The sequence below is a fragment of the Petromyzon marinus genome, chromosome 74 (assembly GCF_048934315.1).
Source record: "Petromyzon marinus isolate PM22_M1 ecotype Great Lakes invasive population chromosome 74, UKy_Petmar_22M1.pri1.0, whole genome shotgun sequence".
Lineage (NCBI taxonomy): Eukaryota > Metazoa > Chordata > Hyperoartia > Petromyzontiformes > Petromyzontidae > Petromyzon > Petromyzon marinus.
In genome coordinates, this window is record NC_133740.1 from 8,774,267 (window position 1) to 8,787,554 (window position 13,288).

Here is a 13,288-nt window from a genome sequence, read left to right on the forward strand (position 1 = left end):
GTCAAGCTTCAGTTCAATAAAACACGTGATGGAGCATTACCACGTGATACCATCATGTATATTAACTGCTCTATATATTCATATAACATATATGTTATTGTTTCCCTTCAACGTGACTTTACCGAAAGCGCTAAGAATACGAATTACTGCAGTCACGAAAAGCCTTAAATCAAAATTTTCCCCATATATTCTAATGCCAGGATGAGAACTTAAAAGATATGAATTGCTTCCAACATGTATTTATTAAAAAATGTTTTTTTTTTTATAATTATTGAAATAGAACAATGAAACATAGAACAATTGTCAAGTCAAATTAAGTTAAAACAATTACAAAATGAAAACAATTCCAATCGGGGCGTAACAGGACATTTTCGAATCGCAAAAAAAAAATCGCAGCCTTTGCGATTTGCACATGGCGTCGCTTCAAATTGCGATTTCGATTATAAATCGATCGACCGTTCGGCCCTAGAACGGTGGAGGGGGCAGGGGGTGTGCGGGCGTGCGTGAGCGCCGTTCCGTCACGGGTCGCGGACACACAAAGCCAGCGCTGCTTGACATCCCGAGGTCTGTCTTGAGCGTCTGGCTCAAGGGGGGGGGGGGGGGGGTCCACGGCCATCGCGATGGGCCCGTGTCTCCTACGCAGGGGGCCGCACCTCGGTGCCGGCCGCCACGTCCGCCACGCGGAAGGCAGCGAGGGGCTTGCTCCAGGCGCTCGCGGGCGGCAGGGAACAGCTGATCGCTCCAAACGTCGCTGTGGCACACGGCATTGTGGGAGGGAGACGGGGGGGGAGGTGGGGGGGGGGGAGTTAGGAGGGATTGGGTCACGCGCGTGCGTTTGAAACTTCTTCCGCACCGCACGTAGCCAACACCGTGGGGGTGTGGCGGTTAGCGCGGTGTACGCCACACGAACGCGGCTAAGACCCCGGGGGGGGGGAGGGGGGGGGGTTGTTCGATTCCCGCTCACGGCCAACACCAGCGACGATTATCCTCAAATGCTGTGGCCGTGTCAAATAATAAGAGAAACGATGACCAAAAAAAAAAATCATCGCCACTCGGGGCGACAAAAGGAGGCGGTTGCCATCACCACCCGCCCCACCGCCCACCGCCGCCCCACGCACTCGCTCACTCGGCCGGCCATTACGAACCCACGCTCACATTTCTTGACGACTTCCGGCAGGAGGGAGGGCGACCGCGGCAGCGCCTCCCACGCGGCGTCTCCTCCTCCCCCTCCCCCTCCTCCGCCCGGTGCCCTCTGCTGCCTCCGTCCGGACGACGCCGTAGCCGCCGCCATAGCCGCCGAGTGATCGGCGCCCTTCCTGTCGCCGCGATCGCACAGCGGCAACGGGAGCTCGCCGACAAGTCTGCCGGACAGAGCCGGGTGGGACGCCGCTGTCCCCTCCTGCTGCTGCTGCTGCTGCTGCTGGTGCTGCTTGCGGGCGAAGCGAGGCGGCACGTTGGAGCGCTGGGCCTTCGTCTTGTCGACGGCGCGCGCTTTGGAGGCGCCGATCGTCGGCGCGGTTGCGGTGCCGGCGTTGGCGGGGTCTTATTGGGAGCGGCCCAGGGCGGGTGGACGTGGCGTGTGTGTGTGTGTGTTGTGGAGGGGGGGGGGGAGGGTAGTAGGGATGGGCGGGTGGAGAAAGAAGATGGGGGGGGTTGAAAGGTCAAAAAGTCGTCACGGAGCTAGGAACCAAATGCCAACGAAAGGAATCTAAGCACAATTGACGTTCGTGGATAAGGGGGTACCCCGATATATACACACGTGTATATATACACACGTGTGTATATATATACACGTGTGTATATATATACACGCTCATCCGGCTTACGATGGAGGTCGGTCGAGCGTTAGTCTCCAGGTGGGAGGGTGCCCCTACTGGACATTCGTGAAAAAAAAAGAGCTGCACAGCTCATCAGATTTTCTCCCCAAAAAAAAAAGAATCAAGATTCCGATCCGAGACTCACCCGGGCCCCCCGCCCCGGCCGCTGCCCTCGGCTGCCCCCGGGGGGGCCTCGTTGGCGTTGCCTCGGGGGGGACTGCCCCCATACACCTAGCCCCAGGTGCAGTGACCCCCCCCCCCCCAACCCCCCACCCCTCCAAGGCGCAGGCCCTCACGTAATGGGCGAAGGCCGTAGGCTAACGGAGCATCACGACGGCGTTCATTCGAGCGACGGCCGAGCCAAGCGAACGCCCCTGCTGGTATGAAAACCCCGGCGGGGGGGGGGGGGGGGGGGGGAAGGCCCGCGGGGCCGCTCGCTCGCTCGTGCTCACGGAGAGGCCCCGGTCCTCGTGCTGCCGGCGCTGACGTCGCGAAACCACCGGCGTGAAGCCGTCCACGGAGGCCGCAGCGCCGCTGCCGCCGCCGCCGCCGCCGCGCGACAGCACCGGCACCACCCTCTCCGTCCTCCTCCTCTTCTTCATCTCCCGCACCCGGCCACCTCCTCCTCCTCCTCCTCCTCGTGATCTTCGTTGTCTTCGTCGTACACCTTTCGGGCGGTGGTCGATCACCACCACGCCTAGCGGTGGTGGGGCGGGGAGGGTGGGAGGGGACGGTGGGGAGGTGGAGAGGAGAGGTCTGGGTCTCAAACGAGTAGCTGGTGAGCTGGGGGGAGACAAAGATGGCCACCCGCTCCCGCTGCTGCTGCTGCTGCTACTCACGAACAGAACTTGGTGAAATTTCTCTTGGGTCACCACCGCCGCTATCAGACAAATCTAAACGCAAAAAAATAACTCCTTTTTTCTGAAGAACTGCTTCTTGTGTTTAGTTTGTCGTCCTTCCCCCGCACACTCCCATTGGCATGGTTGGCTACGTACGGTGCGAAATAAGTTTACCATACGTACGACACTACACACTACACTACACACTCACGACACACTAAAATACACTACATATACACTACAACAGACACACACTACACACGATACACGACACCACAATAGAACTGCTTCTCGTGTGCTCGTTTGTTGTCCTTTCCCCCCCCCCGCACCTCCGATTAGCGCGGTTTGGCTTCGTACGGTGCCAAAGAGGTCCAACACACAAAGACAAAGATCCCCCGTATAGCCTTAACAGACTGTAGGGCAAGTGCTGTTAGCGAGCAGCACCTATGAAGGCCGGTAACGGTACACGAGGGGGTGGGTGGCCAGCACCACGCCCGAAAGCCTTTGTCTCCCTAGTGGCGATGTTTACACACCGCACCAGGTACTCATTTGAGGCCAGGTCGACCTAGGGGAGGCCCGGGACCGGTTCCGATAATCGTCACTGGGTGTTGGCCGTGAGCGGGAATCGAACCCGGGTCGCCAGGTTCATAGCGCAGCTTAGCGCTAACCGCTACACTATAGCTCCCACAACACACACACACAGACACAGACACCCACACCACCGCACGTTCACCACCACCACTAAGCAACCACCATCATCACTACCACAGGCGACATCTCCACCAGCACCACCTCTCTCCAACACACACACACACACAGACACCCACACCACTGCACGTTCACCACCACCACTAAGCAACCACCATCATCACTACCACAGGCGACATCTCCACCAGCACCACCTCTCTCCAACACACACAGACACACACACACCGCACCAGCACCGGGCAACCACCACGCTTGACCACCGCCATCAGCACCACACCAACCACCGGTGCCACCGCCACCACCCTCTCACCCGCGTAGTTGTTGAGGTCGAACTGCGCCAGCGCGTCAGTCTTCGCCGACCTCCTGCTGACGCCCACTCTGCCCTGATGCTGCACCCCGTGCAGCTGCTGCTGCTGCTGCTGCTGCCCTTGCTGGCGCTGCTGCTGCTGCTGCTGCTGCCGCCCCCCGAAGCCGTCACCGAGCCTCCGGGCGGCGCTGGCGGCGTTGGTGACGGCGCGGGCGATGGCGCCCGGGTCGCTGGGGATGACGCGGTCGACGCGGAACACGGCGGCAAACGGGGAGACGGCCGGCGCCACCGCGGCCGCTCCCGCCGTGGGGGGCTTCCGAGATGGGGGGGGGCGCTGATCAACTCTACGGTTCCGTGAAAGTGGTGGTGAAAGTGGTGGTGTTGCTGGTGACGATGGTCACGGTAGTGATGATATTAATAGCGGTGTTGCTGGTGACGATGGTCATGGTAGTGATGATATTAATAGCGGTGACGATGGTGACGATGGTCATGGTAGTGATGATATTGATAGCGGTGTTGCTGGTGACGATGGTCATGGTAGTGATGATATTGATAGCGGTGTTGCTGGTGACGATGGTCATGGTAGTGATGATATTAATAGCGGTGTTGCTGGTGACGATGGTCATGGTAGTGATGATATTAATAGCGGTGACGATGGTGACGATGGTCATGGTAGTGATGATATTAATAGCGGTGTTGCTGGTGACGATGGTCATGGTAGTGATGATATTAATAGCGGTGTTGCTGGTGACGATGGTCATGGTAGTGATGATATTAATAGCGGTGTTGCTGGTGACGATGGTCATGGTAGTGATGATATTAATAGCGGTGTTGCTGGTGACGATGGTCATGGTAGTGATGATATTAATAGCGGTGTTGCTGGTGACGATGGTCATGGTAGTGATGATATTAATAGCGGTGACGATGGTGACGATGGTCATGGTAGTGATGATATTAATAGCGGTGTTGCTGGTGACGATGGTCATGGTAGTGATGATATTGATAGCGGTGTTGCTGGTGACGATGGTCATGGTAGTGATGATATTAATAGCGGTGACGATGGTGACGATGGTCATGGTAGTGATGATATTAATAGCGGTGTTGCTGGTGACGATGGTCATGGTAGTGATGATATTGATAGCGGTGTTGCTGGTGACGATGGTCATGGTAGTGATGATATTAATAGCGGTGTTGCTGGTGACGATGGTCATGGTAGTGATGATATTAATAGCGGTGACGATGGTGACGATGGTCATGGTAGTGATGATATTAATAGCGGTGTTGCTGGTGACGATGGTCATGGTAGTGATGATATTAATAGCGGTGTTGCTGGTGACGATGGTCATGGTAGTGATGATATTAATAGCGGTGACGATGGTGACGATGGTCATGGTAGTGATGATATTAATAGCGGTGTTGCTGGTGACGATGGTCATGGTAGTGATGATATTAATAGCGGTGTTGCTGGTGACGATGGTCATGGTAGTGATGATATTGATAGTTGTGGTGGCGATGGTGTTGATGGTCACGGTAGTGATGATATTGACAGTGGAGGTGGTGATGATGATGATGGTGTAGTGATGATGTTGACGGTGGTGATGGTGTTGCTGACGGTGGCGATTATGATATTGATAGTGGTGGCGGTGGCGGTGGTGGTGGTGATCGTGTTGGTGACGGTCGTGGTGATGATGATGTTGACGATGGTGTTGGGAGGCGATGTTTGGCGATGGCGATGACGACGACGGCACCTCTCACCGATTCGCGGGCGTCGGCGCCGTCCGGAGCAGGGGAGATGGCTCGTGTCCCCGTGTCTCCAAGCGCGTCCTCCACAGAGCTGAGACACCGCAGAGACAAGGAGATTGATTGGTGTCTCCCTGCCTCTCCACCTCTCCGTGTCCCCACCATCGTCTCTCTCCCCCTCACTTCCGTCTCTGTCCTCTCCTGCCTCCCTGTCCCCTGACACAGAGGGAGACCTCTGTGTCAGGGGACAGAGGTCTCCCTCTGTGTCTCCCCCCCGCGTCCCCCCCCGGCGTCCCCCCCCGCGTCTCTCCCCCCGCGTCTCTCCCCCCGCGTCTCTCCCCCCGCGTCTCTCCCCCCGCGTCTCTCCCCCCGCGTCTCTCCCCCCGCGTCTCTCCCCCCCGCGTCTCTCCCCCCCGCGTCTCTCCCCCCCGTGTCTCTCCCCCCGCGTCCCTCCCCCCGCGTCTCTCCCCCCGCGTCTCTCCCCCCGCGTCTCTCCCCCCGCGTCTCTCCCCCCGCGTCTCTCCCCCCGTGTCTCTCCCCCCGCGTCCCTCCCCCCACGTCTCTCCCCCCACGTCTCTCCCCCCCCATGTCTCCCCCAATGTCTCCCCCAATGTCTCCTCCCGTGTCTCCCCCCCACTGTCTCCATTTCCACGACTCCCGCCCCCACCCCCCTCAACTCCCATCACCCCCCCCCCCTCTACCTTCCCATACCCCCCCCAACACCCCCGCACCTCACCTGCGCCTCCTGCCCTTCGACCCTGGGCCGTTCCTCTTGTCTGCCCGCGTGGAGCCCGCGGGGCTGGCCCGCTGGTGCCGCCCCCCTCCCCCTCCGCCCGCGTAGCCCTGGCCCTGGCCGGCGCCGTTGCCCACCGGCCGCCGGTTCTGGCGGTCGAGGGGCCGCTGGCTCGAGAAGCTTCGCTTGGCCGCCGACGACGACCCCGGAGCACCGTCCTTGCGGCCGCCCCCGCCGGACTCCGACAGATCTGCCCGGGGGGGGGGGGGGGGGCAGGCAGCAAGGTTGATCACGAGCAGCTCGGAAATCACTCGAGACCGACCGCGGCCCGGCCGGTCGAGCGCGTGGATCACCGAGCGGGTTACGAAGCCAAAGGGCGCTCGCCCGCCAAGCGGCGCTTGCCGCCTTAGCGTCCGCTCACCGTCGGCCGCCGTCCCCTCGGGCGCGGGCCCGGGCGCCGGCGCCAGGGCGGCCTGCAGCGACTCGTCGCGCTCGTCGCGCTCGCGGCGGTCGTTGAAGTCGCTGCTCTCCGAGGCCGTCTCCCACTCCTCGTTGGCCTGGTCCGACGAGTTCTGATTGGACAGGTCCGGCGACTTGCTCCCCGACGCCGCGCCGCCGCCGGCGCCGTTCGCTCCGCCGGCGGCGGCGGCGGCGGCCGCCGAGTTGAGCTGCGCCGGCGCGTCGCTCGAAACCGCGGCCGCGCCGTTGTTGTTGCCGCCGCCGCCGCCGGCGTCGTCGTCGTTGTCGTCGCCCGCCAGCGTCGGCGACGGCAGCGGTGACAGAGTCTCCACCGAGCCGGCGCTGCCTGAAGCCGCGGCCGCTGCTGCGGCCGCGGCCCCCGCCGCGGCCGCGGCAGCGGCCGCGGCCGCAGCGGCCGCGGCAGCTTCGCGCTCCTGCTTGAGGCGCCGGAAGCGCGGCGGTTTGTCCTGGCGGGGCGGCCGCGCCGGGCGCTGGCGCCGCGGCGGTCGCTCGGCCCGGCAGCGGTCGTTGAAGCAGGGCCGCCCAGCGCCGTCCGCCGCCGGCGGCGGCCCCCCCGCCGCCGCCGCCGCCGCCGCCGAAGACGCCGACAGTGGGCAGCAGCAGCAGCTGTCGGGGCCGGAAGGGCAATCGGCGCAATCTGCCGTAGGGAGCAAGGGGGGGGGGGGGGGGGAGGGGCGGCGGTGAGGTACCGGGGGATCGAACCCACGGTCTGGGGATGGGCACCGGCTGTTGTGGGGGGGGGGGGGGGTTACGTAGATCGTAACCTGCCCCCCCCCCCCCCAAACACGCCCTCCTCCGCTTTCCCCACTGGCACGCAGCGACCTCGCGCACCGTTGGCTCAGGGTGGGGGGGGGGGCCAAGCAGGGCCAGGGGCGAGGTCCTATCGATACGTTCACCCCGTGCGACACCGTGGGTTTAGCGAAGCCGAATGATGACCTTAGACCCCCCCCCCCTCACACACCCAACCCAACCCGCCCCCCGCCCCAATCACCAATAACAAAAAAAACACACCGTCACGTTAACTTTGCTTGTGCATTCAATTTGGGGGGTGGGGTTAAAGTCCCGTCGCTCGAGGAAGGAATTCACGGAGGCAGCTCTGCGACAATCCGCCTCCGCTGGGGGGGGGCCCGTCTCTCCAAGAGGAACGAGGGGGGCGGGGGTGGTGTCTGTCTGCCTGTCTGTTGCTTGCACGCAGGGGAGGGCTCCCCACTCCCTCTCCCAGGCGACGTCTCCATCCTTCAGCGTCCTCTCGCAGCGCGAAGCGCGAGACGGGAGACCGGGACATCTGCGGCAGAGCGCTTTGAAGCCGACCGTCCGACCCCTCCGGCACACATTGGGTAAACCAAGAGGCTCTTCTCCGTCCGTCCGTCCGTCCGTCCGTCCGTCCGTCCGTCCCGGCTAATCGGTCTCACATGTTTTTATTTGTTCGTTTATATATGTGTTAATATTACATTATACATCAAGGTCTCCGAGTTCCCCAAGTACCCACCACCACCACCCCCCTCCCCCGGCGTAAGCGTGAATTGGCGTGAGTTGGGTGTTTCGCCTATAAGACATATATATATACTATATCACTACTATATACTACATCACTATATAACTACACGGGTGCAGATGTAAAAAGTAAGTGTATATAATAAGTGTTTAACAGAGTACAGTACTGTACGGTAAATGAGTCGCTGGTCGTCTGCATGTTACAAATGCGAAGGATGCGAGCTTTGGTGACACCCGTTGCTCACGCGCGCGGGGGGGGCGGGGGGGGCGGGGGGGGCGGGGGGGGCGGGGGGGGCGGGGGGGGCGGGGGGGGGCGGGGGGGGCGGGGGGGGGGCAGGGGGGGGGGCGATGCTGCGGGTTACGCGCCGTGGTCGGACGAGCCTCCGGCCAAGGACGGGGGGACAGGACGGAGGGAAGCTCTGGCCGTGGCCTCGTCTCCCACGGGGGATGAAGGGGCCTAACGACGTAGGGTCACAGTGCGTGCGCGGGTCTGGCGAGATGGGCGGGCGGGCGGCGCGACTGGCCCCGGCTTCCCGCCGCCCCGTGCGTGCGAGCGAAAGTACGAGTCGCGTCGGGGGTGTGTGTGCGTGTAAGCATGAATCGGGGAGGGGGGGGTGGAGGGCGTACTCTAGACACCTTACCGTACGTAACAACGTTTGTACGTATGAACCAAGGTCACGTATTAATGCAGACATGATTCCTCGTACAGGAAAACCTTGGATTGCGAGTAACTTGGCCTGCGAGGTGTTTTGCAAGACGAGCAAAAATTTGCAAATAAATATTAACTTGATAAACGAGCGAAAGTACGAGTCGCGTCGGGGGTGTGTGTGTGTGTAAGCATGAATCGGGGAGGGGGGGGGTGGAGGGCGTACTCTAGACACCTTACCGTACGTAACAACGTTTGTACGTATGAACCAAGGTCACGTATTAATGCAGACATGATTCCTCGTACAGGAAAACCTTGGATTGCGAGTAACTTGGCCTGCGAGGTGTTTCGTAAGACGAGCAAAAATTTGTAAATAAATATTAACTTGATAAACGAGCGAAAGTACGAGTCGCGTTGGGGGTGTGTGTGTGTGTAAGCATGAATCGGGGAGGGGGGGGGTGGAGGGCGTACTCTAGACACCTTACCGTACGTAACAACGTTTGTACGTATGAACCAAGGTCACGTATTAATGCAGACATGATTCCTCGTACAGGAAAACCTTGTGGATTGCGAGTAACTTGGCCTGCGAGGTGTTTCGCAAGACGAGCAAAAATTTGCAAATAAATATTAACTTGATAAAGGAGCGAGGGGGTCTTGCAACACGATCAGTAGCACGTGTTTCACGCTTTGTACTGCCGAGCGTCACGTGATCACGCAACTGACGTTACGGAGTGCTTTGATATGCGGAGTGCTTTGGATTACAAACACGTTTCCGGGAACGAACCGTGCTCGCAAATCAAAGGTTTTACTGAAAAAGGTTTCAGTTTGGTGTTTTAACATTTTGACAACTGTTTTGTCGCCAGAAAAAAAGGGGAAAACCTATTCCCAAGATTACACTAAAGAATATATTCGTCGTGATTTGAAGCTTTCGTGACTGCAGGAATCCATACCCTTTGGTCCTTTCGGTATTTCTAACCACATGATTTTACCGCCTCGCACGAGCGATGGTAACGGTGGCACGCGCTGGAAACGTGTGAAGCACCTCGCACACAGCCCCCATACCCTCCACCGCTACCACCCATTGCCCTGCGGCAGTTCGGCCTCACTACCCCGATCACTACCTACCCCGATCACTACCTACCCCAATCACTACCCCTTTCATAATCCCTATAACTACCACTATCACTACCTCTACCACTACCCCTATCAACAACCCCTATCATTACCCCTATCATAAACCCTATCACTACCTACCCCAATCACTACCCCTATCATAACTCCCATCACTACCTCTACCCCTATCACCACCCCTACACCTATCACCACCCCTACCACGATCACTATCAAAACCCCTATCACTACCCCTACCCCTATCACCACACCTACCCCGATTGTTATCCCAACCCCCTATCGCCATCCCTACCGCTAATCCCTGCCCTGGTCTCCAGCTAAAACCACGCCTACCCCATCCCCTCCTTAACCACTTCCGTCTGTTCTCTTGCCACCGCATAACAGCACTGAAACTATAAAACTAGCTCCTTTTTCAAAAGTGACCTGGCCACAAACGATGATAGCTAAACGGAGTGGCTTATCACGTGGAAATTTACAGCAGCCAACTACTCTAAACGCGTGATGATTCTAAATGTGGGGGGGGGGGAAACTGGAGGACCCGGAGAAAAATCCACACGACCACGGGGAGAACATGCAAACTCCAAATATACAGCAGGCATTGTCAGGGTCGGGATCCAACCCACGACCTCCTGTATACCAGGGCGAGGTAGTTAACATCTCGTCATATTCAAACTCAAAATATACAGCAGGTGTCAGGGTCAGGCTCGAACCCATAACCTCCTGTACACCAGGCGAGGTAGTTAACATCTCCTAGCCACATGCAAACTCCAAATATACAGCGGCAGGCATCGTCAGTGTCGGGATCAAATCCACGACCTCCTGTATACCAGGCGAGGTAGTTAACGTCTCCCAGCCACATGCAAACTCCAAATATACAGCAGGCGTCACAGGGTCGGGAAGGAACCCACGACCTCCTGTATAGCAGGCGAGGTAGTTAACATCTCCTAGCCACATGCAAACTACAAATATGCAGCAGGCATTGTCAGGGTCAGGATCGAACCCACAACCTCCTGTACACCAGGCGAGGTAGTCACCAACATCTCAAAGCCACCTGCAGTATTGACCGGGAAGGTGAGGGGCTGCCCCCCCCCCACTCCTTCCTGGATTGTAACCGCGTGAAACCTCTGCCAAGTGCCCTTAACAAAATTCGTCGGCTCCAATTGCAACGGGTTCCTTACGCTCAGAATACAGGCAACGCGTGGTGCGCATGACAATGGTTTTATTTTGTACGCAAATGGCTGCGAGAAGAGACCGTACAAATGGGACAGTGACAAAAGTTTGATGGGATACAAGGGGGTCAGGGGGGAGGGGGGGAGGGGGGCGACGTCGGGGTACAAAGCTACGAGAGACACAAAGGCAAGGCCGTCGAATTCTCCCATCGGACTGCGGGTCGCGAATGGCGATGATTTCTGCGGAGGAGGAGAGGCTGGGGGGGAGGTTGTTTGTTTTTTTTTCTCGTCAATCCCGGCCTAGAATCCAATGCCGGCAGCACCACCAGCCACGGCCAACGGTGCCGCCGTAGTCGTCACCACAAGCACCACAATCAGCCTATTAACAAGACTGTCCGGCGCAAGTGCTGCTGGCCGAGTAGCGCCTATGAAAGACGGCGCGGTGGGCGCACGATGGGGTGGGTTGGCCAGCACCAAGCCCGGCCGCCTTTGTCTCCCCAGCAGCGATGTTTACACACACTGCACCAGGTACTCATTTGAGGCCGAGTCAATCTAGGGGAGGGCCCAGGACCGGTTCAGATAACCGTCACCCGGTGTTGGCCGTGAGCGGGAATCGAACTCGGGTTGCCGGGTTCGCAGCGCGGCGCAGTAACCGCCACACTACCGCTCCCCCAACGTACAAACTACCACAATCACCGCCATCACCACTACTACCACCATCATCATCATCACTCGCACCACCGCAACAATCACCACCCCCAAAAGCCATCACCATCACACTACCGGCATCACTACCATCACCACCATCACCACCACCGCCACCGCTTTAGCACTCACAACACAAGACCCGTTAGTCTCTGCGGGTCTTGCGGTCCTCTCCACGTCTCACCGTGCTGGTGCTGGCGCTGCTGCTGGTGCAGCTGCTGGTGCCGTGCCGACAGCACCATGCTGGCGCGCGCCACGCCCCGCGACAGCGCCCCCCCGCGGCCCCGGCGGCTCGGCTCTCCCCTCGGCGCAAACGGCCGGTCCTGCTTCTCTTCGCCCGCGGCCGGCGATGGCGCCGATGCCGACGACGCCGCCGCCGCCGCCGGCGCCACGGCGGCTCTCGCCGCTCCAAACCCCACCGCCTGCTGCTGCTGCTGCGGCTGCTGCTGGTCTAGCCCGAGCAGCCGAGCTGGTGCCGACAGCTGCTGCTGCCCACGGTTGACGCCGCCGATGCCGCCGCCGTTGTTGTTGTTGCTGGTGCCGGACGCCTCTCTCTTGCCGGTGCCGCCGCAACCGTCCAGCGCGTCGCTCTCGGCGTCGCTCACCGACGCCCGCTGCTGCTGCTGCTGCTGCTGCTGGCGCCGCCGCTTTGCCAGCTCCGCGCCGGCGCCACCGCCGCCGGTGTCGGAATTCTCGCTGTCGTCCTCCGCGCCCCACTGCCCGCCGCTGGCGCCGCCGTAGCGGAAGCGCGAGTCGCGGGAGCCTGGGAAGTCGCGGTGGTGCCCGGTGCCGGCGCTGGCTCTGCCCCGCGTCGCCGGTGAGCAACCGGCGCCGCCGCCGCCGCACGTCCCACGCGACGCCGCCGTGAGCGAGCCGACAGCGCCGCCTCCCCCTCTCGACACCCTCGCGCCGCAGCCGGCGTTGGCGGCGAGCCCGCCGCCGCCGCCGCCGCCGATGCCGGCGGCGGCGGCCGCCCCGCCGCGGCCGCGGAAGGCGCGCTCGAAGGGAGGGTCGCGACGGCGCGGGGGCCTCGATGGCAACACCCCGCCGGCGCTGCCGTCCTTGCCCCCGCCGTCGGCCGGGGGGAACGAGCGGTCGGGGCGCGCGTCCCTGCCGCCAGCCGCCGCCCCCCTGGCGCCCGGCTCCTTGCCATCCGCGCCGGGGTCGCCGCCCGCCGCCTTGCCGTCGGAGAAGCCGGCCGATTTGTCGTCCCGGTCGGCCGTCTTGAGGTCCTTGAGCACCGGCTTCTTGATGGGGCCGGTGCGGCGAGGAGGCTGCTGGTGCTGCTGCTGCTGCTGCTGAGGCGGAGCAGAGTTGCCGCCGGCCGCGGCGGCGGCGGCGCCGGCCGTGCCGCCGCTGGAACCCGGCTTGGGCCCCCAGCGGGTCTCCAGCTTGCCGTCCTTCCAGTGCGGCGGCTTCGCAAAGTCGCCGGCGCCGCCAGAGGCGGTGCTGCTGCCGCTGGTGCTGCCGGCGCTGGGCGGAGTGGCGGCCTTGGCGCTGGCCTTGCCTGCGGGAGGCG

General features: G+C 60.9%; 1 protein-coding gene across 1 annotated transcript in view; it reads right to left on the bottom strand.

Annotated features, from left to right (window-relative positions):
* Positions 1-13,288, bottom strand: part of LOC116958267 (uncharacterized) — a 55,340-nt gene that overhangs the window by 8,626 nt on the left and 33,426 nt on the right. The window contains exons 21-31 of the mRNA XM_076056185.1: positions 11,954-13,276; positions 10,876-11,321; positions 7,810-7,909; positions 6,566-7,261; positions 6,148-6,394; positions 5,427-5,505; positions 3,675-3,984; positions 2,237-2,514; positions 1,963-1,993; positions 1,156-1,542; positions 654-751 (exon numbers count right to left, since the gene is read on the bottom strand). Coding sequence (XP_075912300.1) covers positions 654-751; positions 1,156-1,542; positions 1,963-1,993; positions 2,237-2,514; positions 3,675-3,984; positions 5,427-5,505; positions 6,148-6,394; positions 6,566-7,261; positions 7,810-7,909; positions 10,876-11,321; positions 11,954-13,276 — 3,995 coding nt within the window. The remainder of the gene's footprint in view (positions 1-653; positions 752-1,155; positions 1,543-1,962; positions 1,994-2,236; positions 2,515-3,674; positions 3,985-5,426; positions 5,506-6,147; positions 6,395-6,565; positions 7,262-7,809; positions 7,910-10,875; positions 11,322-11,953; positions 13,277-13,288) is intronic.